The sequence below is a fragment of the Mastacembelus armatus genome, chromosome 10 (assembly GCF_900324485.2).
Source record: "Mastacembelus armatus chromosome 10, fMasArm1.2, whole genome shotgun sequence".
Lineage (NCBI taxonomy): Eukaryota > Metazoa > Chordata > Actinopteri > Synbranchiformes > Mastacembelidae > Mastacembelus > Mastacembelus armatus.
In genome coordinates this window covers 330111-357441 of record NC_046642.1, presented here as the reverse complement: position 1 = coordinate 357441, position 27331 = coordinate 330111, and the positions used below count along the sequence as shown (strand labels likewise).

Sequence of the window (27331 nt, the reverse complement as noted above, 5' to 3'; positions counted from 1 at the left end):
GGTTAATGATGGCGCACGTGTGTGAGCGTGTATGCAGATGAAGAGGATCGTAGTTTTGAAAGAATCGTGGAATAGAAAGGTTGTGCAGGCTCATTATCTAAGTGTGTATTTACCCCACACACATACCTGAGCCTGATTACAACCTGGCCAATCGACCAATCACATCTCACCACATTTATTTTAAAACTCCAAATCCATCACTTCAGCTGACCTTAATTCAGCAGAGAGCCAATCAGATTAGTCTGACGGGCAGTTGTGACCCTGATCCCAGCCAATCAGATTAAATTAGCCAGGCTTATAGTATTGTTAATTTTAACAGTAATTTAATCAGCATGAAGGGAAAGTCACAGATTCAATATATTTTTGAGTTGTATATTGGTGGTCCAATTAAATTTCAATTATACTTTAAAAATTTAATTTGGAACTTTTCTATAAACATTCGGTCTAGCCTCTGGCCAGGACGTGGTCTCCTTTGGATTCTGGTCTCTGATCTGTTCCACTGCCCTGACCCTGGACCAGCCTCCTGACTGTGCCGTCTGCAAAATAAAGGACGATGCACCAGCAACGTCTACACGTTTGGCTTAGTCTGACAAAAAGCTGAGGCTCCTCATTATGTCAGAGAAACAAAGAAGGGAAGGAAGCCGATGCTGTTGTAGGTAAATACGAGCCTGTGGCCCTGTTATATAATAATAATAATAATAATAATGATAATAATATCACCAAGGCCTTAATCAGTTATCAAGTGAGAAAATCACCTGAATTTATAGAAACTCCCAAGGGACGTTTTTAATGGACTAAGGTCCTGGACAAGGTGGTAAAACATGACAGGTGTGTTTTATGATCGCTGTCCTCCACAGCACCACACACACCACTGCTGAAAGCTGAAATATCAGAGAGGGGGTTCCTACAGAGGAAGCAAAGGAACAATGGGGAAGTGAGCAGGTCCCTCTGTTGAGCTAATAGCCTGTGAAGTTGGCATCCACAGGCATGATGCCTCTTTTATTACTTCCCTTTTTATAGCATCCCAGCACGACTGAAATGACTGAATTTGTCGACATACAAGGTGTTGAAATCGTCCTAAAAACAGTTCTTGAATGGGGATGACAGCGCTCGGCCACATTTAACTCTCGTCGTCTAAATCGATCGTTTGGCAAAGTACAAAAACATGTTCGCTTTGCTCAAAGTAAGTTCGACTTTTAAAAGATACCTAAACCTAGTTGTAGTATAAATGGACAGAAACTTCCACACATTAGTTTAATACTAAATCGATAATATGCAGGAACAGGATGGAGACGAGAGAGGAAGTGTGGGGGGGGGCAGAGGCCAAATTGGCTAATTGATCCTCTCAGCAGGATGTAAAATAGAGGACAAACGACTGCAGGTGAATTTTAAAAAAGAGACGCTCCTGCTGTTCCAGTCTTTTTAAACACCTGTCAATCAATCAACTAATAAACCAATGGGCTAACAGAAAATCAATCAGCTAATCATTTCCTGACAAGGTCAATCATGGCATAGACCGAGCAGATGGACTGGACTCAGCTAAAACTTGTCTCACTCTCTCTCTGCCGTCAGGTCGAAGCATAAACCTGATGAAAACCTTAACGCTCGCAGCTAATTACATGCCTAATCACATCCTGTTTGCTCTGACACAAAAACATAAACAAGCCCCTGTGTGTGTGTGTGTGTGTGTGTGTGTGAGTGTGTGTGTGTGTGTGTGAGACAAATAGCAGCTGATTGTGATTTCTCTGCCGGTTGCAGATTATAATGTGGAGCCGCATCGTGAAGATTGGTCACCAGGCAAAAGGACTTGTCATTACTGAGCATTAACGTGACGCACGCACGCACACACACTCACACACACGCACACACACACACTTCATGGGATCTTGCATTTATTTCCTAGACATTTATCCTAACCTTAACCAACACAACACCATTACATGTCTGGCCCTGAGCCTTTGCCTAACATCACCCTAAGGCTCAACAAACAAATGATTTATAGGGAGCAGACAAGAAAGGAAAGTCCCCACAACATGAGTAAACCAGGCACACACACAAAGCTGAAAATGCCTATTCATGCGTAATTAGGTAAATTACTAAACACAGAAAAAACAGACTTACGTACAAACATATTCACACACAGGCTATTTGGAACAGACGAAATAAAACACACCTGTGTCCTGAAAAATACACGTGCTCTCACTTCCCAAACTGCCCATTTGTGCGACTTTATCCTACAGTTCAGTTGTGATCGGGGTAGGCCTAACTGTAACTAATCGAAAAGGCTTATCTCACTCACACACACACACACACACACACACACACACACACACACACACACACACCGGCGTCTCCCCAAGGTCACTGTGGCCTTTCTAGGAAACATTCAGATAAATACAACTCTTACAGCTTGTGAACTGTTGGATTGAGGGGAAACAGCCGTCGATAAGGGAGAAGCTCGAACCTCGAGTGGCTAAAGGAGCTGGCATCAGTTTGTCAGTCAGATTAACTCTGACACCTTTGCATAATCGCTGTAAACAAAAGAGACCGTGGTGGACTGATTATCTCAAATCAGCACTGATTAAATCAAGACTTTATTTCCCATCAGCCCCACTGCCTCCTTGGCCTCCCCTTTGTTCCCTGAAGAAGCAACGTGATATGTTATTAAACCGACTCCATGGTGAGTTCAGGTACCAAACTAAAAGTGATCCAACAACAGTCCTCCATCATAAAGGTTGTAGTGTTGATGATAATGTTGGAAGCTGTGGTTTTTGGATATAGTGAAGCTGGGTGTACCTAATAAACTGACAACTGGGTGGATATACCAGCTAACACCACCATAAGCTAAAACAAACAGCAGCCTCCTCTCTGTGGTTATTTACTGCTTGTTTTCATTTCTAATGGTAATTACCATCTACATCAGCAATGTCAGTGTTTGTACCAATATTTTAGGCTTCTGCATCTTTTAGTGAGTTCAGCTGATGTTTCCGTGAGTGATAACAGGTGGGAAACATAAAGCAGCAGGTAAAATAGGATGATACTGATCTGATTACTGACTGAAAATTAATGAGCAACGTTTTAATGTTCAATTTATTGCTTCAAGTCATTTATCAGGTATAAATGCCACTTCCAATTAGCAGGTTCCCTCTTCTCCAAAGTGAAGCTTTCGACAGTTTCTGTTTCTTCTCATTGTTAGCTGCATATTTTAACAGTTGCTGAGACAGATTAGCCAAATGAAGATGTCACAGACGTCTGGGCAGGTGTAAACGCTCCTTTTGTTTTTCTTGAAAAATTAATCACTTAAAGAACAATAAATGAACTGATAATGGAAATGTTCATTAGCTGCAGCCATACTGTAAGGAGGAACACGACACACACACACACACACACACACACACACACACACACACACAGTACACTCACCTGTATATGCATCCCAGGACGTTAAAGATATACCCTCAAATGCACATAGAGTCTGCTGGGGTTTAGCAAGTCAGTCAGCACTTTGGTATCCTTTACACAGAGACAATGACAGTGGGTGTCTAATGTTACAGCAGCTTGGACAACACACACCTGTTCCCACACACACACACACACACACACACACAGTACAGGGACGTTGACCCATGTAGAATAACCGAAGGAGACATTTAAATTTGCCTCGACCTCACGGTGAGATGGCACCACCTACAGCTGTGTGTGTGTGTGCACGTGGTCCAGGTACTGTATCCAGGCAGATTATACACTTATATCACAGTGGTGAATCTAAATGGCCTGGTCACACACACACACACACACACACAGGCAGGTCCATGGCCTTTCTGTATTGCTGCCACTCTATCAGAGTGAGTTTCTTTATTGAAGACACAGCAGAAGGAAAGACAGAAGACAAAAACAGGTAAATGAAGGAAAGAGAGAGGGATGTGAACAAAAACAGAAAAACAAAATGGTGAACACGGAAACAACAGAAAAGGGAAAATAAAGGAGGAAAACAGAAACAAGAAAAAGAGGTGATTAAATTAAAGATTGGAGGGAAGAAGAGAAGCAGGTAAAAGGTAACGGACCTTGGTCACTTGATCTGAGAGCTCATCTGCCAGATGCGTCACAATGTGTGTGTGTGTGTGTGTGTGTGTATGTGTGTGTGTGTGTGAGAGGCCTGTCCAGGGCCCGGTGTGTCTGCAAACTCACCCTCCCTTCCTCCCTGTCACTCCTCCTCTTCATCACCTCCCTCCATCTTTCTTTAATGCTCATTCTCCTCAGCTCTTTTCTTTCACTCCGTTTGCTCTTTCACCTCCCTGCACTTGCTTTCTACCACCTCCCCATCCTGACTCCTCCTTTCCATTTCTCCTCCTCTTCCCGGCGCCGCAGAGCAGAGAGGTTAAGCTGAGCATCACGACTCACCCGTTCCTCTCCCTCCATCCCTCCATCCAGTCACGACTCCTTAATGGTGCAGGCAGAACGACTGACAGGAGAGGACAGTGAGGTGATGACCACAAAACACGGTAGAAAGAAGGCTATGTTTGCTTTTTCCTACTTTCCCAAAAGTGCCTGAACAGAACACAGGGGAGGGTTTTAGACCAGTTCCTGCTGTGAACTGCATCATCACACCATAACTCTGACTAAAATAAGAGGACATGTTGCTCACTGTGATGGATTACCCACTTCAGGCAGGTTTTAAGGCTCTGCAAGTTGATTTTTATTCTGTTTTGAAATGAATGGAAACTAATGGCTGCCTGGAAAGCAAGAAAATCCCATTCATCAACCTGGAACAGCCATGGCCTGAAAATGGTCAGTGTTTTCAGACTTTAGAAACAAACTAGACTAGTCGGAGCTCAGCTCTACTGGCAGTTCTACAGAGAAGTCCTCGACAGTCCTGACTCAAATTATAGCTGCAGGAGATTTTCCGATGTCACAAACACAAAAACAGCTAAATGGAGCCAGAAACCTAAATCACATCCCTGGTAGCTGCTTTACGAGCTGTTTTTCCTTACAGGTCCCATAAATGGTAATAATGGTAATAGACCACGTCAATATAATCCTTATTAAAACAAGCTGCTCGAGCAGAACAGTGCAGACCACTGCTCTGTTAGTTAGAAACGACGAGGGTTTGCAGAAGAGGCAAAAATGACCCCATGGTTGTTGTTCTCTCACCAGTCTGGTTTGAGGTCAGTGCTGAAGATGCACTGTTTTCCTGGAAGCCCGACTGACCATTTCAGGGGATCGTGACAAACAGCTGAAAGGTCAGCGTGCCGCTAATGACACAGAGAAATGCAGCGTGAGTCCGTATCTGTTCTAAATACAGATACCGGCTGGCCGTGGAGTCTCCATTTCATCAATACCAGTGAAGAGGGAGAGAAGCTGAGGCAGGAAAGGATAAGAGAGAGTGGAAAAAGGGAGAGAAAAGGAACATAAGAAATATTTGTATTATTTGTGTTAGTCTGTCACTTATTTCCCTGCTCTCACCCCATTAAGGATCCTGAAGACTCTACCAAACCCACAATGCTGCATGTTCATGTCAGGCGGTTTCTGACAGACCATCAGTTTCTTTTCTCAAGATTCATCAACTTTCATCCAGGACAGTCCAAAACTGAACACGGGGTAAGAGCCTCACAGCCAGTGATGCTCTTCTCTCAAGCTGTCTCTCCCAGCGATTCTGCATCTCTCTCTTCCTCCCAGTCTAAATATGGAAGTTCTCTCTGCAGTCAGTCGTCATCTCCCTCCCCTCCCCAGGGGAAAGGCTCCGAGGCCAACAAGTGAGAGACAGAGCCTTCAAAACATCAGCAGGACTCTGACCAAGACTGCCTCCCTACAATTACCCATCATCTCCCCTTCCTGCTGTTTCTTCACACACACACACTTCATGCATATTTAAAATGGCGAGAAGGTGCAAGGAAAGCTCGTCTTAATCAAAGGTCATGAAAATGGATCAAAGGTCAACACTTATTTCGGGGAATCACTGTCCCCTAACAACAACCCCTCCCCCCTCCACCCCACCAGGACTCTGGCCAAGGGGGGCACGTTTGTTTTGAAACCCTAGCATGGCCTGGAGGAGTGGAGCTATGACCTTTGCACAGGATAGCTGCATTATGGGATGGAAAAGCTTGCACACTCAGACTATGGGAACATGGGATGCTGGTCCCCACCTGCTAAATCAGTGAATTTTAGGGCGACTGTTTAATGTCAGGGTTAGGTTAGTCCTGGTTAGTCTCCAGGAAATTAAATTCAAGTCAGTGTAATGGCCCTATGAGGAATGAATACAAAAGTGTGTGTGTGTGTGTGTGTGTGTGTGTGTGTGTGTGTGTGTGTGTGTGTGTGTGTGTGCGGGTCAAAGAAACACCTGTTCCATGCCTTTGCAAACACACAGCTGTGACAGTGGTCTTTTCTCACACACACAGAAAACAGGCTTCAGGGTTGCATTACTTGCCTCCCATTGACTCCCAGTGATGCAGCTGGCTGCCTGGCTAGTAACAGAAAGGTCACGGGTTCGATCCCAACAGCTGAAGTGCCCTGAAGCAAAACAACAAACCCTTCCAGCTAAACACAGAACACACAGACTTTTGACCAAAACACAAATTCACATTTCAGAGAAAACATCTTCACAAAACTTATATTTACTGGAAAACACATTTCCAGCATCATCAGACACACACAGCCCCCCCAACTCCACACACACACACACACACACACACACACCCTTGCCATTTGGCCCAGAAGAGATGGTATTACAGTAAAAAACGAGCACAGCTGTCACACACGCTCAGCCATGTTGACATGCAACAGCGATTACAGCTGCAGTCAACCGGCTGATTCTCTACGTCTAAAGACGTTATACAACTAGACTCTGCTTTTCTGTAGCGCCAAGACAACAGCCCACTTTCTGAAACATCTTGCAGTGCAGATGAGTAACTACAGCATATTCAGGGTCTGGAAGGTGTTTTCAGGTAAATATCTGCCCAGTCTAGAAGGTGGTGGTGTTTTGTGTTTATGGAGCCCACAAGATTAATTATTTACATCTATATTGTTGTCTCCTTTCGAATAAAGTCAACAAAAAATGACAGGAGTGACAAAAACACTATAACATAAAAAATATGAATGTACAACAGGTAACCTGGTCGTCCTGTATCTGTACCAACCACGCCGAGAGTAACCACGTGACCTGAGGTGACCTCCCGTCAGAGGAACGTTAAACGTTCCGACATTTTCCACCAGGTGAACCCAGAGGCTCTTCTTTAATCAGACTACAAATGGACTGTGTCCCAGAGAAGGGAGCAAATAGTTGATAATGAGGGTAAATAGCACATTTACAGTTTCTGGGAAACACTGGTGTTCTTCAGCCCTCTTTAAAAAAAATGCAATAGTGTGATTTTTTTTCATTGTGTTGAGATAAAGTAGGAATCATGCACCTTCTTCTTATTATCAGGGCCATCATCTTTCCCTTTTTCTGCAGCTCCATGTCTCACTGGCATTATATGAAGTCCTAATAAATAGGCAATAAAAGGCTTATAAGCCCCAGTGCCCAACACACATATCTCAACTTCCCTCTGCGCTGAGCCAATTCTTTAAACTGTGTGTGTTCCCTCTGCTTATACATCTCTGTGTGCTATTTCAGCTGATGGTAATGGCCAAGCCTTAAAAAGTTGTCTTGTTCATTTTAAAAACCTATTTCCTCCCACACACACACACACACACACACACACACACAACCACTCTGCTTTCAAATTCCTAGCAGCAGTTTAGAGCAGTATAATCAGTTTTGCAGTAAATACACAGCAGCAATAGTTTTTTAATGGGACACAGCGAGCAGTCTGGGCCTGCTAACACAACAGACAGCACTATAAAACATTACAGGCAGTCATCACCACTGACTCCGTTACATTTGCATCTTTCAGATTTACGTCTGAGCACCGACAGACTCGGGGTCAGTTTGGGTGAAGAATGAGGATGAAATATGTTTGTCTTTAATCATAACTTTAAGCACAGTTTCATTTCAGATTCACAGCCACATTATTATACTGTACTGGTGTAGAATAATTCATGTAACACAGCATTTCAACTCAACCCTGACTTAAAAACACAACATGTGAAATGACTGGTAGCAAAATACTCAAACCGTCGGAGAATAACTGACATCTGAGCCACGAAATCCTGGACACGGTGATGCTCAATCAATGCGCCCCGGCACTCAAACCAAACATCCATCTCTTCTCTGACTGTGTGTGTTGAATGTAGATTCACTGCTCACGGCTTCGTCATCCTCTGTGGCTTTATTTTGTATTTTCCTCACATCTAAACACATCACAGGAGCAGTGGATGGTCCATCAGATGCATGGAGGAGTTAGGGCTGAGTACAGAAGCCCTATTTACAATTACATGTGTGTTTTTAAGGCTACACCTCTCTCACACACACACACACACACACACACACACACACACATGCAGACATAGTTTCCAATCAGAAATACTTTGATTTTCTATGTGAAAGCTTCAGCATATCAGTCATATGTATTAGTTTTATTGTGTGTGTTTATTAATAATACACACACACACACATGCATACAAACACTAGAACAAAGGGTGATCTGCATGAAGAGTCACACAGTTCATACATGAACATGACAGAACACACACACACACACACTCCCTTGCCTTGACTGTGTGAGTGTTAACTGACTCATCTCATCAGTATCTTGCTAATGTGGAGACAGACGGCTGGGCCATCTGCTCACAACGCAACTGCACACCAGCAACTTTTTCAAGCAACGTCCCTCAGCAACGTTGCTCTCAGCGAGCAGAGGGACTGACAGAAGCTCAGAGTCAACAGACAGAGGAAACACACTCATACGGTGCATTTTGTTCTTCATCCCTTAGCCCACAGCTATGTAGGGCTAATCTGTGGCTGGAATAAGGCTTACTAACTGGCCTGGTTCAGCTAAAGGACAGCAGCCTGCCTATACAAGGCTAATCTTCAGCCTGACTTTGGCTGCAGGGCCATGCTAAGGTTAGCTATCTACCAGTACTAGACAGACCCTAACATGAGTCTGGTTTGTGTTGCAACAGGAAAAGGCTCATTCATTTACCTTTTTCTACAACAGAGACAATAGGTCACTTCCACAGGGCTGCTAACGTCAGTGACACCTTGTGATCAAGACATTATTGAAAAGCATCAATTAGACAGAGTGGTATTGCAAAGAGAACAAACAGCATCTGTATTGGGAAAATTACCCCTGTGTGCTATGCAACCTACACATCCCAGAATGCATCTGTCTGCCAATACAAAGGGATTAGACTTTGTTTGGGTGAGGTGGGAGATTTGTATCTTAAAGAGGAGGCTTTTTAGGGTCTATGGTTGTGTGTAAAGGTGGGGGTTGCATTCAGGAACCCAAAGTAATCCTGTATTTCTAAGAGTGGCACAGTGAGGTCAGTCATGGGTGACTGGGTGAAGCAGGCCTATATATCAGCACCACTGAAAGCTCTTCCACTCCAGGCTTAGTGATTTAGAAACTTCAGCTGAAGAACAGCAGGATCTGCAATAAGTTGACAAACTTACATACAAATGCTGATGTAACTGGACAAAAGTTCACATTGTCTCAATAGTAAGTTGTAATTTTTCAGTCTAACTGAATGGGTATATACTGACAAGAAACTAAATCTACAGTACTCTGCGTTTTGTCTTAGCAAGAGGACTGTACTGACACAGTCGCAGTCTGAATATGGGCTGCTACATGTTAAATCCTAATCCTTTAACAAAGATCTTCTCTTCAGATTTGGATTCTCCTCAATTAGAATGAAAAGTTCTAGGTGCCTGGCACAAAGGTGTTCTGCTGTCAGAGACCTGCAGTGGCAAAATGGTAAAATATTCACTTCGTTTGTTATTTGTTTGGCTCTGTTATGTAAACACAGACACACATGTAATTAACAAAGCTCCAAAAAACCCTCAAACTCAAAGCTGCTTCACACACTCCTGCAGTCAACAGCATCACTCTGACAAATAACCTGTAATTCCCACGGCTGGTCGGACGCCAACACAAAGAGCTAAAGCGGAAATGTGCTGTTTGATTACTAATTTGCCTCCATTACCAGGATATAACACAATCCTGGGAACTGTAAGCAACATGACTCTAGGTCATTTCTATGTTTTTACTAAATACGGCACAAGTGTTCATCCGAGTGAGAAAAGACTAATCACGTTAGTTTGTAGAGCAGCACCGATCAGTATGAAGCGTCTCAGGGAAACATGACTATTATCATTGAACAGAGCACAATCTGCTCCCACTCAGGGTGAATGAGTCAAGTCATGTGTTTCTGGTCCTGTTCATGGACGTTTACCTTTAACACTTTACCTGCTTCACAAAAACAGTGTTCAAACTCTCACTGTTCATGTCAAACTGAAGCAAAGTCCAGAGATTATCATTATGGTCAGTAGACTATTACAGTCAACAGAAGCTGGATCCAGAAGCCACAGTCTGACACAGCAAACAGCAGCTAAACCTGGAGCCACTGATTTGACTGGATGTGTCTGAGAAAGTTGGACCTGCAACAGGCTGCTGATACAGGTCATGACTAAAACATTGAATTAATCAGAGCAGGACATCCCATGTGAAAACTTAGTCCTGATTGTACGACATCAGAACGACTCAGCTTCCATGTGACCCACTGCAGCTCATAAGGGACTGGTTGGGTTTCTGTGTAAAGTGTCTTGAGATGACTGTACTGTGATTTGGCACTTTACAAAGCAAATTAACTGAACTGAATTAACCAAGTGGAAGTAAACCCAGTGAGTGACAGCTCAGGAAAACTAAACCGGTAACACCAACAAGTGATTTCATCAAAGAGCCTGAGCTGAATGAGACTCCGAAGGCAGAGTGTGGTTCAGTTCAAACCTCGCTCTGCAAACAGACTTTAGGTTAAATACACAGGCGTAAACCACTAATCCACACCCATTCACCATAATGAGCCACAGGGCAATCGCTGGAATCACTGACTGAGCTTCACATCGTCGAAACGCAGAGCACAAGGATGAAGAAGGACAATGGATGGTCGGGGTTACAGAAAAAAACACAAGAGAAAGGTTGGAAGGAAGGAAGGAAGGAAGGAAGGAAGGAGGGAAGGAAATAAGAATCTGAAGAAGAAAGGTTGAGAGCAAAACACAGACAGGAAGGAAACAGAGAATTAGGAGCCGACAGAACGAAATAAACCATGAAACAGCATCGTCAGGACGTGACAGACACACACCTGAAACATAATCTCACACACTTTGGCATGTTAGCTTGCACACACACACCTGGGCTACCTGTGATCAAGCATTTGTGCAGCCTTAACGAAGGACGCATTCACAGAGTAGCTCAGCAACAAACAAGCAGGTAAAGGGTCGACTTTAACACTTCCTGCAAAACACACACACGCACACGCACACACACACACGCACACACACACACACACACACACACACACACACACACATTTTCATTGTGAAATATTCAGCGACATGTTTGGGTTTACTACACCATGTTGGCTGCTTGTCTTGCCTCCTGCATCTCCTTGGAGACGGTCAGCATTGCAGAATTGGCACACACACACTCAAACACACACTCAAACACACACTCAAACACACACTCAAACACACACTCAAACACACACTCAAACACACACACACACACAGACACAGAAACACTGCTGATTATCTCCCCTCTCATTCAGATCTGTGAATCGTCTCCTTTTTTAAGCAGCCAATGTGGCACAGAAGAAGAAGAGGACGACACTGCCAGGCTGTATCATCCTCAGATGACCCACAACACACACTGAGGAACACACACATGCGTGAAAACACACACACACACGCACACACACCCATGATTACACCTCAGGGCCCCACATGGAGCCTAAACACAAGAGAAAGCTCAACAACATGAGCTCAGTTAGCATTCAAGTGCTGACTTTCATAACCTCTTTAAGAAGAAGTGGAAGTCTGTGCATTAGGCCTCCATGACTTGTTTCTCTATTAATCCTCTTTCTTCTTTCCTCTGTTTATCCTCAACTCCCGTCTTCTTTCATTTCCTCCTCTATTATCTTGGTTCTTCTCTCCTTTAGCCTCAGCTCCCTCACATTCTCATTCTACTCTCCTTTTTCCTCCATTCTCCTAAAAACCTTTTCTCTGCAGTCGTCCTCCTCCGGCTCCCTTTCATTCCCACTCCTCTTTCTTTCCCATTCCCTTTTAGCTTCTCTCTCTACACTTCTCCACTTTGCTCTTTTTACCTCTCACCTCTTTTTCCTCTTTCCCTTTTCCCCCCTTCCCTTTTCTATACTCCCCTTTTCTCCCCTCACCTCTCGTCTCCTTTAAACCTCCATTTAAATATCCTCATGTCCTTGTGTTCCGCCTCCTCCTCTGCTATATCTGCTGATATGCAGCAGTCATGGAGGTCACACTCGTGCCTGAAGGACAAACGGTGGATGCAGCATATGCTGGTGTGCAGTTCAACATGTGAGCATAGCATGAAAACAGTGCAGCTATAAATATAATATGCAGCTCTGCTCTCTGTAGTGCTGTGTACGGTGTAAAAAGACCAGAACAAGACTGAATTCAGCTGGAAGCTGAGCAGCCTCTTTCTTTTATTCATAGACTTGACATCCAGCTAGTTATCCACATCAGAGTTCAACCTATACGGCTCCTGAAGTCTTGAAACCTGTGGTAAAGCTGCAAATATACTGCTCATGTTTGTTCCTGTTATTATTACGGCTCTATTACTGCTGCCAGGTGTGAGGACAGAGAGTAAGAACAAAAAAAAGCAGATCCACAAATGCTCAGTGATTGTTGTTACTACTAAAACAACAAATGAGACCGGTAGGCATGATTTCTGCACATCAACACCATAGAGAGTCACTAATAAGAATAGTTGACTGGTTTAGCTCCAGATGTGACTCCTTTATACCAGCTAGTTAAAGGATTCAGTGCTTCTCCCACATTTTTCCTCTTGTGAGTCTGGAAGAACTTCTGAAAGTGCATTCACACTCTCAGGGGCCATCAAACTTGATTAGATCAATTGTTTTTAATGGGTTGAGTTAAAAATCTAATGGGTTAGTTACTTTTGACTAGTCTGTCTAAAACACTGTACAGTTGATCTGTTTTATTTGCTGTGTCTGCTGCATTATTTTTAATCAGTATTTATTCACAGATATTTATCGGCACCTGGTCATAAAAATATAAAAAATATAAAAATATATTAAGCAACTGAAAATGCTGCTTTGTGGTGTTTGGATATTTTATACGTTAGTTTTTAAATTTGTATAAGGTGATTTAATGTTTTCAGTCAGATGAGACACTTTCTCAGCATGTTTTTGTTTAAAGTCTTTACCAAGTGCACATTAGAGCATTGCAGCCTTTATCTGTAACCATTTTCACTGAAGCTCTATTTTTTACCAAGGTCTGACGGCTAAGAAAGTGTTTCTCTTCCCCAGGGCTCAGAGCACTGTGCCTGGCCCACATAGACACAGGCTGGAGTGGTGCTGTAACACCGCTGATGTCGGTTTACAATACACACCTGCCTTAATGGCACATGCAGCGAATGACGTGACAGTAAACGTCTATATTTAGGATGTTTTTGTTGGCTCAGGTAAAACGTTGCTTTGAGGGGTTTGTGTTGTGCAATCTGCAACTTAAAACTTAGGCAATGTTCATTTAGGACGAAGCAAAATGTGCAAAATCTAATTTACTTCAATTAGAGTTTGGTATGAAATAGATAAGTGGAATCCAGCACAGATAAAGGTTTTAATTTGTTGAACTGTTGACTCAGAACAGGGTCAAAATTATCCAATAATCCAGGTCCAGTCCAATAAAATGATAAACTGCAATGACGTCGTTTTCATGAAAAAACTTGGTCCTTAAAGTGACCGATGCAAAAAACCAATCACAATAAGGGAAACTCCAATGAATCCAGTTACAAAAGCACAAAATGACTGGACAAACATAAACTCGATGTGGAGACACTTTCAAACAACAATACTCGCTCCATTATGATCCAGTTTCAACTTCGCAGAATGAGCAACGATGTTTGAAACCAGCCTCACAGCTTCATCCACCCTGTGACTCGTAAGGAAGCCAGGGGCAGCTTCAGAGTGTGGTGGCTTACATACTAACTAAGCACTGGCCCCTGCACCAGCGACACACACCACCAGTCTGCCCAATAGAGTTAAGGTGAAACAACCATCACATTAAACTCAAACAAATGAAACAACGAAAATCACAGAACAGCTCATCTGTTTTTGCTTTTCTTCAAGCACCATTAATCAGGTCTCATCATAAGAGCACTTTGTCCTCTGGCAGGCTTCCTGTGCGTGCACACACACACACACACACACACACACACACACACACACACACACACACACACACACACACCCTCACACACACACATATACACAAACAAGTGCTTAGACAGGGACCTCACAAGCATGCAAATTACAGCACATCTAGGCACGCAGACTACTCCAACACCAAAATAGACTGCTGTAGTTTAGCATAGTCATGCACACCCTTAAACACATTACTGTCATGTCACGTGTGTGTGTGTGTTTTCATGTGGTATGGAAGAATGTGTGTCTGTGTGTGACGATGCAGCCCTGGCTCCGCAGCCTGTCCGATCCATCACTGCCAGATTACAGAAAGCGCTGACCTTCAACCTCTTAACATTTTTAGAAGCAGACAAGGTGACAAAAAGAAGCAGACACCGTACATGTGGCGAGAGGACCAAAATACCTCTGTGGGAACACTCAGCCCAATCATGTCCTTCTGCAGGTATGAAGCAGTTGGTCAGCAAGCTGTTTGCTAAAGGGCACGTCAGTCAGACTTCCAACGCACTTTCTACCGCAGATGTAAGCGGCTGGGATGACTGTGACGGCTCCAACGGTTATTTTAGAAGAACACTGGCAGCTCCAGCGAAAGATTTTTGTCAGGGCAAAACTGTGTGCCTGGTTTACCATCCTTTCAAAAAGGTTAGACCTGCTGAGATTAACAGTAACTTTCTCAAAGGAGAGCAGCATCAAAACGATCAGCGTGAAGAACAGTCAAAGAAGAGGAGCGCACTATAAAGGGACAAACGCACTAAACACTGTCAAAATGTTTGTTGCACAGCAGAGAAACCTGCAGGTCAGGACAAAGACAGTACTGGAAAAGGTCTACTAACCACGCTTATGATAAAAAACATTAGGAATAAGTGGCATCTACTCACAGACACAACTTCGAAGGAGAATATGAAAGAATGGAAGTAAGAAGTGAGGGTGACTGAATGAGGCCACTTGAACATAATTCCACAGATTTAACACGACAGACTCTCAGCAACCAGAAACTCTGCCAACAGGAAGTAAATTCAGTGCTGGATCCCCCTCAGCTTCATCAGCTTCTAATCATAGTAGATATATGCTATATATACTATAGTGGTGAAATACTGCGTACTGCGTATGCTATATATACTATACTGGTGAAATACTGCGTACTTCATATACTATATATACCATACTGGTGAAATACTGCGTACTTCATATACTATATATACTATACTGGTGAAATACTGCGTACTGCATGTGCTATATATACTGTACTGGTGAAATACTGCGTACTGCGTATGCTATATATACTATACTGGTGAAATACTGCATACTGCATATGCTATATATACTGTACTGGTGAAATACTGCGTACTGCATATACTATATATACTATAGTGGTGAAATACTGCGTACTGCATATGCTATATATACTGTACTGGTGAAATACTGCGTACTGCATATACTATATATACTATACTGGTGAAATACTGCGTACTGCATATGCTATATATACTGTACTGGTGAAATACTGCATACTGCATATGCTATATATACTATACTGGTGAAATACTGCGTACTTCATATACTATATATACCATACTGGTGAAATACTGCGTACTTCATATACTATATATACTACACTGGTGAAATACTGCGTACTGCATGTGCTATATATACTGTACTGGTGAAATACTGCGTACTGCGTATGCTATATATACTATACTGGTGAAATACTGCATACTGCATATGCTATATATACTGTACTGGTGAAATACTGCGTACTGCATATACTATATATACTATAGTGGTGAAATACTGCGTACTGCATATGCTATATATACTGTACTGGTGAAATACTGCGTACTGCATATACTATATATACTATACTGGTGAAATACTGCGTACTGCATATTCTATATATACTGTACTGGTGAAATACTGCGTACTGCATATGCTATATATACTGTACTGGTGAAATACTGCGTACTGCATATACTATATATACACTATACTGGTGAAATACTGAGTACTGCATATGCTATATATACTGTACTGGTGAAATACTGCATACTGCATATGCTATATATACTATACTGGTGAAATACTGCGTACTGCATATACTATATATACACTATACTGGTGAAATACTGAGTACTGCATATACTATATATACTATAGTGGTGAAATACTGCGTACTGCATATGCTATATATACTGTACTGGTGAAATACTGCGTACTGCATATACTATATATACTATACTGGTGAAATACTGCGTACTGCATATTCTATATATACTGTACTGGTGAAATACTGCGTACTGCATATGCTATATATACTGTACTGGTGAAATACTGCGTACTGCATATACTATATATACACTATACTGGTGAAATACTGAGTACTGCATATGCTATATATACTGTACTGGTGAAATACTGCATACTGCATATGCTATATATACTATACTGGTGAAATACTGCATACTGCATATACTATACTGGTGAAATATTGCGTACTGCATATGCTATATATACTGTACTGGTGAAATACTGCATACTGCATATACTATATATACTGTACTGGTGAAATACTGCGTACTGCATGTGCTATATATACTGTACTGGTGAAATACTGCGTACTGCATGTGCTATATATATTGTAGTGGTGAAATACTGCATACTGCATATGCTATATATACTATACTGGTGAAATACTGCGTACTGCATATGCTATATATACTATACTGGTGAAATACTGCGTACTGCATATACTATATATACTATAGTGGTGAAATACTGCGTACTGCATATACGATATATACTATACTGGTGAAATACTGCGTATTGCATATACTATATATACACTATACTTCAGTCTCATGTTAAACTGTGAGCAGCTCTGTGTTTAACATGTTACCATCCAGTCCAAGGTGAACAACACACACACACACACACACACACACACACACACACGAGATCTGACCTGCACATGGGAAACGACGTATCAGATGCTGCTGTGATCGAGTATCACACCAACCAGGTGACAGGTGTGTGTCCGCACATACGCACAAGCAGAAACACACACTGAACTCATCTGTGAACCCGCTGCTGCGTCACACACAAACAGATACACAAGGACACAAACACAAACTCATTTCCGTGCTTGTATAATAGTAGGCAGCAAACACATCGTGACATCGTGCACACACACACACACACACACAGGCAGTGGAGGGTGGCCAGTGCGCTCAGAGACCGCCCTTGAGTGGCGTGAGGGATGACACACACACACACACACACACACTACAGCCTCCCATGCATCAAACACACAAACATATTAGAAAGGCTGAAAAGTTCAGTTCGGCCCAGACGGGGTTCATGCTCTGTGTCCTTAATACTCCCCTTAAATTCACTGACATTTTGGTTTGTTTCATTACAGGGATGAGGAATGATGCTAAATGCAAACGTCTCTCTCTCTCTCTCTCTCTCTCTGTCTCTCTCTCTCTCTCCCGTAACCTTTTCCCTCCATTTCTGTCTTCAGCTCAGTTTTCAATTAAACTGAAGAGATGCTTCATCAGGTCTCCTGATCCTCCATCTGTCTTTCTCTACCCTTAACCTTCGACCTTTTTTACTTCTCTCTAACTTTGGCACCGTCTTTATACTTTATTTTTATTCTGTTCTTGTTTAATGATTTTTTATTTAAAGCTTAAGACTTTAAAATAACATTTCTGATGTGACACATCCTGCAAACCTCAACTTGATTTTCAGGCAGGAGAGTCATTTTCACCCATTTAGTGCTGAAATTATTTTCCAATTGAAAGTTACACTGGCAGGATAATATCTGAAAAAACATTTTAAAAGGTTTGAACTCTGCATTAGCATAATAAGTAATCCTGCCACAGAGAGTCGGGACACTTTGTAAAGGAGAGATTCAAGTTTTTTAATAGATTTGCAGAAAATTATTTTTAAAAAAACATTTAAACGTTTTATTATGACTTGTTGAGAGACTGATGAACAAATCTGCCTGCAATTCAAATTCAATCCACAATAAACTGTGTAAAAATGAAGGCACCTGAATTCTTGATGAAGCCACTGTAAAAAAAAAAAAACAGCTCACTTCCGTATTGGCAACTCTATTTTTTAAGGTTTCCCCAGTATTTTCTGAAAGAGTCTGAAGACTCATTCGCAGCTGCAGCAAATTTAAAAAGACCCATTTCACTAATCTCACAGATGGTTAAATGTATGACATTAGCACAGACACACACACACACACCAATAAAATAAACAGGAAAAAGGAGGCAAAGACGGGAAAAGGACCAGAAGTGAAAACATGTAAAACAGGTAAGAACAAAATGACGAATGTTTAAAGGACTGAGGGAGAAGAAAGAGGCGATAACACTAATGTGAAACTGGTGAGGCTGAAAACCAACACAGCAACAGTGATATCAATGAATCATCAGAAAACCAAGAGGATTTAGGAGATTTTGGTTCCACAAACTGCTGGAGAGAGATTATCTCTTTTTCATACACACACACACACACACACACACACACACATACACACCACAGCAATAACAAGCACCAGAGTCTGTGTGTGTGTGTGCGCTCGGCGTTACACTGCATCACATATGACGGGGAAACTCACGCAGCAGACAAACCATATTAGGAAGTAGAGAGAAACAAAGAGTGTCACACATTCACTTTGTACTACGACCTTTGACCTCCTGGTTTATCTCTAAATAGTGAACCTGCTTCAGAGAGACTGACGAAACAAGCACGTGTGCATGCGTGGGAGTGTGTGTGGCACTGCAGCTGTGACAAGTACAAAAACCAGAGTATGTGTGTGTGGTTGCAAGTGTGTATGTCCATCATCAGATGTGAAGCCACACACGCTTTGAATTTCCCAGCTGTCCCATCAAAAGACCTGCTTCCACTCGACATCACACACACGCACACACACACATGCACGCACACACACGCACATACACACTTTTATTTTGCCATTATGTTCTGCCGGGCCCAGACACACACCCCCCCTGTCCATACAGTACATACTACATTCTGTATATACACAAACATCCCATGTCCTCTTTTATTTTTCCATTTTGTCCACACAAACACACACCTACACACACGTGCACACTCATCTTTCGTGCACACTCAGCTCTGCATCTGCCCATTTCACTTTCTCTCTGCCAATAACATGGAGATGTTTTACAACAAACAACACTACTACTCTAAGTTTCAACAGAAAACATTTGTTCTTAACCTTGACACCCACTGTTCCACCTCCAGGATGTAACGTAGAACGTTCACTAGTAAAGTTCCACCAACAGGAGCCTGTAGCGCACGGCTCTCTTACACCGGAACCCTCAAAAAGACATAATCATAATCAATCATCATCTTGCAGGAATGATGCTGTACTGAAACCTAAAAGCTGAGGAAAAGGTTAAAAAGCATCTATTTAAATGCAAACAAATAAATTAATTACATCCTTTGCTTCATCTATTTTCCCAGTTGACTAACGTGTCAATTGTTTTCCATTTACTGACTCGAGAAAACAGCAAATCCTCACTTTTAAAAAGCTGGAACCAGGGAACAGAACCTCGATAAATGACTTAGATGATTAATTCAACTATTATTATGCCACTAATTTGATATTTAGCCAGATTCACATCACAGAAAGGCCTGTTGAAGGAGCGCCGAGAGGAAAATATGCTTTATCTCCTTGTTCTATTGGCTCCAGGTAGCAGCTGCTTTGGTAACTGCCCCTCCCTGTCACCGTGTCTGCAGCAAATCTTTCACAGGGCAGATTAGAACTGGCCTTCACACACACACACACACACACACACACACACACACACACACACACACAATTACATACATACAAGGTCTCACATCAGCTGCCTGTTCCACCATGTGTGTTATTTACTGCGACATTTTCCGAGCTAACCAGCTACCTGAGCTCTGACTGTGTGTGTGTGTGTGTGTGTGTGTGTGTGTGTGTGTGTGTGTGTGTGAGAGACCATGGATATAGTGGCAAAGCGACCTTCATGCTACCAACTCATTCTGTTCCCTTTACTTTTAAACACACATATGAAGCAAAACTCATACAACTGTATTTTAATGTTTGTGTGTGTGTGTGTGTGTGTGTGTGCACGTGCACAGGCAGCAGCTAAGGTTCAAAGCACAACCAGACAGACATGTGACTTTAAAAAGCAGACGAAGATGTTGAAACTGCTGACACTCTCTCTCACACACACTCACACTCACACTCACACACACACACACACACCCTCACACACCCTCACACACACACACACACACACACACACACACACACACACACACACACACTGCTAAATCCCTCTCTTTTGCTCAAAGAAACACACTTCAGCCACTTCAAGTAAAAGGGGATGAATTATGAACACACACTGTCACTCTGCAAATTTGCTAATTGTGGGTGTTTGACGAACTGTAAAGTGTGAATGTGTTTGTGTGTGTGTTTGTTTATGTGTGTGTGTGTGTGTGTTGGATATTCTTGTGCAAGCATTAGTCATCTCACAAGTCCTGACATTTGTGTCTTACATTTAAGAGGAAACAAGCTGATTTGCTTCCAGTCAATCATCAACCAAGCAGAAATACGACCCAACAGTACTTCAGTAATGAAGTACTTCGGTACTGAAGTACTGCCACACTATGGCTGAGATACCTAGTACACTGCTCGTGGTACGAACACAGGAAAACATTTAAAGTGACACAGCAGCTGCCAAAGAAGCAAATACCATGTCCCCCAGTGTATGTCGGAGGCTTTGTTTCACATTAAAGCTACTAGACTCTTGTTACTTAGGCTGGTGCCAGTCCCCACCCAGGAACAGCAGGAATGAACCACTGAGTTCTGATGAGATGCTCAAACTGAGTCCGAAACAATTAGTGCTTCACACTGCCACTACGAGAGAGGCTGCCAGAGGAGGCATTACGTCACTGAAGAGCTCTGTGCTGGGCTGGTGTACACCTCTGCATACTAACATGACTGCTAAAAGCAGGATTTTTATCCAAACTACGCTAACACAGCATCCCTGCACACCATAATCCGGTAGCTTGAAAGAAAATCTGTATGGGTGGTGTGTCTCCCTGCTGCGCCGGAGGTACAGGAACAGGACCAGAGCGCCGGGGCTCCCAGAAAGCTCTAGAAAGCCTTTCTCTGCTGGTTTCCGAGGTGTTCGGCTCCACATTCAGCTGCTGGCAACCAGACTAATGAACTGGACCACGGCTGCCATTCTAATGGGACCAGGACACAGGCACACACACACATTACATGCACACAATGGGTAATCACTCAGTCCTCCTAGTAGGCGGTCCACTACATTACCAGATAATACAGCACCAACACCACCCAAACACATATATAAAGTACAAAGGAGTCCAGTGTTTGGACACAGGGCCCAACTGGGCTAACTGGGGCTCTAACTGGCATAATTTATCTAAAAGTCAAATGGAGGAGACTATACAGGACTTCTGTTCAGCCTGGCTTCACAGCAGCATGTACAGGTAGTACACATAAGAAGCAAACTCATGCAAATGAAGTCTGGTTTGACAAGCAGGGCCGAGCGAGGCTGTGCTAAGGAGGACTTACTAAGTGGCCTCTGTGTCTCATGATTGAACAGAGCTATCCAGTGCTCACCTGTTAGCATGTTAGCAAACTGCACAAGGCTTCTCAGGAATCTTCCTCACCCTGCTTCCTCTAAAATGGCTATGAAGGTTTATCAATTAGCCTGGTCAAAACTGCAGAAGCCATCGACTGCAGCACCAAACGAGCTCACTGCTCACCTTGGTTTCCACCTGTGGACTGAATTAAAACCTTTAGTGTCCAACGTTCCCTCCTGTCCTTTAGAAACAACTGTGCTACTTTATGAAAAACCATTATAGCCTGGGCGTCAACACATGACTTCAGTTTGACTTCAGTTTGACATACTGGGTGTTTTCTGACTTAATATGAATAAGCTTCAACTCCTAGAAAGGCAATTTCAATAAACTGCATGAGCTGATAAGAGCAAGATCAAAGATCAGAGGCTGCGCCTCCTTCCTCAAAGTCATATTTCACAGAAAGAGAGAGTTTCGACATCCGTGTTCCTCCGCCTAAATAATGAGGCTTTTCCTCCACTATCTCTTACTCCTCCTCCTCACCTTTATTGTCTACTTTCTCTCTTCCTCCCCCAATCGCCTTCCTCTTAAAATCACCTGCACAGGAATCGATAAGCTATCAGACCAAGAAGACTCCCAGACACACTCTCTCTCTATTTCATGCCGTGTCAATTGGCTATCAGCCTGTTTGTGCTGTGTGTGTGTGTGTGTGTGTGTATGTGTGTGCGTTGTCAAACTAAAGCCCACATTTGACTGACAAAACATCCATCAGTCATTTATGGAAACTTGTACTTGTCAGTGTGTGTGTGTGTGTTAGTGTGTGTGTGTGTTAGTGTGTGTGTGTGTGCTGTCCCAGTAAACTGCTATCTCAATCTACACAGCTGTAAACTATTGATGGAACGACACTGAAGTGAAAGGCAGCGAGACAGAGAGAGAGACAGAGAGACAGACAGAGAGAGACAGAGAGAGACAGAGAGACAGACAGAGAGACAGGCAGAGAGAGACAGAGAGAGACAGAGAGACAGACAGAGAGAGAGAGACAGACAGAGAGACAGGCAGAGAGAGACAGAGAGAGACAGAGAGACAGACAGAGAGAGAGAGACAGACAGAGAGACAGGCAGAGAGAGAGACAGAGAGAGAGACAGAGAGACAGACAGACAGAGAGAGAGACAGACAGACAGAGAGACAGAGAGAGAGAGAGAGAGAGAGACAGAGAGAGAGAGAGAGAGAGAGAGAGAGAGAGAGAGACAGAGAGAGAGAGAGAGAGACAGAGAGAGAGACAGAGAGAGACAGAGAGACAGAGAGAGAGACAGACAGACAGACAGAGAGACAGACAGAGAGACAGAGAGAGAGAGAGAGACAGACAGACAGAGAGAGAGACAGAGAGACAGAGAGAGACAGACAGACAGAGAGAGAGACAGACAGACAGAGAGACAGAGAGAGAGAGAGAGACAGAGAGACAGAGAGAGAGACAGACAGAGAGACAGAGAGAGAGAGAGAGACAGACAGACAGAGACAGAGAGACAGAGAGAGACAGACAGACAGAGAGAGAGACAGACAGACAGAGAGACAGAGAGAGAGAGAGAGACAGAGAGACAGAGAGAGAGACAGACAGAGAGAGAAAGCCAATGAAAAGCGATAAGAGAAATGCAGAGTTGAAATAAGGTCGGGTGCTGCTGAGAAAAGCAGAGTGTGTGTGTGTGTGTGTGTGTGTGTGTGTGTGTGTGTGTGTGTGTGTGTGTGTGTGTGTGTGTGTGACACTCAAGTCCGAAGCACACGCACACACACACGGTGATGTGTCTGTTGAAAATACTGAATAGTATCAGCCCACACTGACGGGCAAACACAGCATCCCATCGACTATTAACTAGTCGCACAATAAATAATAATAACACAAACAAACAATCATTCAGTAACTTCCATCAGATGTCGCCTCATACAACAGAGTCTGAAGTTGTTTATTAGTTTCCCAGGTATCTGCTAAAACTGTTTCTTGCTGATGTTGTGGTCAAACTGACTCAAACAAACAGCAGCTGATGTTTATGCCTGTGCTATGAGAGAAACATTGCAATCTGAAGTGTCTGGATACAGACAATAATCCACATATAGATCATATAGATTATAGATTATAGATTATAGGACAGCGCTAACCACTGCAGCACCATGTGTGTCTGGTCCTGAGCAGCTGCAGCAGTAGGCAGTAGCAGCTGGATAGCAGGTTGTACGTAGCTGCACTAACAATATTCATATCCAGTATTTCGCTGCAGAGCTTTGAAGCCTCATGTAAGAACCTGAATCAGGACTCGGTACTTTCTGAATATAAACTGTCTGCCGCATTAAATATGACAAGCTGGCATTACAGGCAGAAGGTTTTCTGTAATAACATCTCTCCTAATGAAATGTGTGACTTCTTTATATAAATATATTCTATATTCTAAGCTACTGCATGTTACCACAAAATTAAATGCTGGTGCTTGGCTTAGTTTAATAACAGAAGAAAACTGTCTTTAATAAATAAAGATTTATATTCTTTAAAGTGAGGAATGGAACACAAGAACTGTTTCTGATACTGTTTTTGATACAAAAACTCAGGTACTGCATTGCACCGGCACCTGAATGAACAGTGGAACAATATCAGCTCATGCAGAAAAACCTTAATAGCGTCAATACTGAGGCACAATATTTGATTCTGCTGGAATGTTTTTGTTTTCCAATTATTAAATATGTTTATACTGCACTAAACATGAGCTAGACCCTCAGATCCAGCATCTTGTCCGTGCAGTGTACAGCTTTTAGTAGACCCTTTCTATCCTGGGTAAACACATTAACAACTACATTTAAAAACAAACTCCTGTCACACACACTTAAAAGATTCCTGCAGATACGTCAATGTGTGTTTAAACACACACAGAAACACTCAGCGGGAAAGAATCTGGCATATTTCCCATATTGCTCAGAGTAGTGGAGCTCCTGCTCTCCAAGGCCTTGGTGAGTAAGAGGGAAACAATGGACAAGAAGCAAAAAGGAGACACTTACTACAAACCACAACGTGGGCGTGTCTGGATTTTTTTGAGCACAATCAACAAGACGGCGCTTGTTTGTGACACGTTCAGTGGGATCAGAAATTCACGTCCTACTGACAGACGCACTTGTGCAGATTAATTATACACGTGTGAATAATAAGTCAATAAGTTGATTTCTAATGATTTTATTCTAATAAATCTCTCATTAACCTCAACCTGATGCTCCCAACAGACACGTCTCCAATCAATAGTTAATATAGTAATGTGGTAGTGGGGTAATATGCATCTATTGTTTAGTAACTTGTAGTGATAAACTGTGAGCAAATATTGTTATTCTACACAATTTTAATTTAATTTACTTCAATACTTCCAAGAAACTTGTGATTAAAAACATAAATAGATATGAAGCTCAGCTCACTGCATTTAAATGGCTCTGATGTGATTTTGTGTATGTTTGTGCGATGGTGCGAACGTTGCGTGGAGCTGAGTGTGTGTAGTTGTAAATATGCATGCATAAGCATTACTGTATGTATGTGTCCACGTGCAGTGTGTGTGCGTGTGTAAATGCTGCATCTGCACAGGACTGTGGTCACACAAACCTGAGCAGCCTTTGGAAGTAGGTCAGTGAGCAAGAGAGCGAGAGGGAGATGAATAGAAAACGATGGTGGAACATAACACGGAAGAAAAAGAAACAAGAACACGCACAAAGGACAGAAGGAGACGTGAGGGTGGAAAGTTCCCAGTTGGAAACAAGGACGACGCCTGTTTTACTGGCAACGTGTACACACATGCTAAGTGTGGCATGAATGTAATGTCTGTTTTCATGTTCTTCTGTTTGTGTGGACACGTTTTATTTGGAAATCATTGCTATAAAGACATTTCAGCATCGTGCTGCGATGATGGTGAGGGTCCTCAGAACTGTAGAAGAACAAACGTATCTGTGGTGCTCAGTAAATATGAATGTGCCAGTGTCTCTGTCTATGCATCCCACAGGACTTTAACGTTCTCACCTCTCCCACTGTCTCTGCAATATCCAGGTGGAGGTCGGCTGTTTGCTTACAGCCCACACACACACTCAAACACAACACACACCTCCAGACTTTCCATCACTAAGCCCTGCAGAGCCACCTGATCCCATCACTGCGAGCCGACTCCACCCTGATGTGTTTATCATTATGAATTATCAGTGCAATTACATCACATTATCAGGAGAATAAATCACAATATCGGGGTTATTACGTTTTGGACTCCTACGGAGAGGCAATTTATTAAATTGTGATGAGTTATTACATTAGTCGGCTATTACTAAGTTACAGAGAGCCCTGTAATTGATCATCTCTTATTTTGTAGGCTGGAGATAGTTCCAGGTTCAGCTGTGATCGAGTGGTCCAGCTATCTAAACCCACATGGAGATTATGACTGTCCCAGGGGTCACACATGGGTCAAATCTGTGTGACAACAGTGACAAGTACACACTTGTGCCAAGGATCCTATTTCTAACACACACACACACACACACATAAATGAGGATACATCTAAAAATAACAAATTGCTTTTAAACTGAAGTCACTGCATAGGTGAAATACTGTGTGTGTGTGTGTGTGTGAGAAATACTGCACTGAACCATAACCATCTGTTGTAAGCTGTTTCTACAGCTACCTGTGTGTGTGTGTGTGTGTGTGTGTGTGTGTGTGTGTAAAAGTGCACATTAACACCAGTCTCTGCCTTCCCATGGCACCTGGTTGCCAGAGCTATATGCAACGCCAGCATCTGCATGTGCGTCCCCTTGTTCTCCTGTGCTGTGACACCATGGCATGGAAACTTCCTTTAACCTTTTGTGTCATTTACACCAGTGTCCCTGAGGGCCCACACACACACACACACACACACACACACACACACACACACACACACACACACACACACACACACACACACACACACACACACACACGAGGGTGCAGTGATATCAGCTACATCAGACAAAAACCAATTGTTGCTACCACCAATATTACAACTGCTTCTACTGCCTTTGGTCCCTCATGACTGTTTACTGTTTACTACCACGACTACTGTCACTAGAGAGACGGGGGGCTGGATGGATCACCAGTCTACAACCAGCACTACCACTACTACTATTACTCTCCAACAGCTAGTACACTAGATTACAATTATACTGCTTCCTCTGGTAAAACTGCTACTACTGCTGCCATTACTCCTTTGCTGTCATTAGTATGTTTAGCACTGCTGCTACTGAAAGCACCAAGTTTTTCTCTACTGATGTGGCTGTTACAGTTGCTGCAGTGCACTACTACTACTATTACTACTACTACTATTACTACTAC

General features: G+C 42.8%; 1 protein-coding gene across 3 annotated transcripts in view; it reads right to left on the bottom strand.

The window, feature by feature from the left end:
* Positions 1–27331, bottom strand: part of ppargc1b (peroxisome proliferator-activated receptor gamma, coactivator 1 beta) — a 78051-nt gene that overhangs the window by 38283 nt on the left and 12437 nt on the right. The window contains exons 1-2 of one of the 3 annotated variants that reach the window (XM_026330224.1): positions 4402–4425; positions 3424–3513 (exon numbers count right to left, since the gene is read on the bottom strand). The exons of the other annotated variants lie outside the window; for them this stretch is intronic. Of the exons in view, the coding sequence (XP_026186009.1) occupies positions 3424–3435 (12 nt within the window). The 5' untranslated portion in view covers positions 3436–3513; positions 4402–4425. Of the gene's footprint in view, positions 1–3423; positions 3514–4401; positions 4426–27331 lie in introns of those variants that run through there. 3 annotated transcript variants of the gene reach the window in all.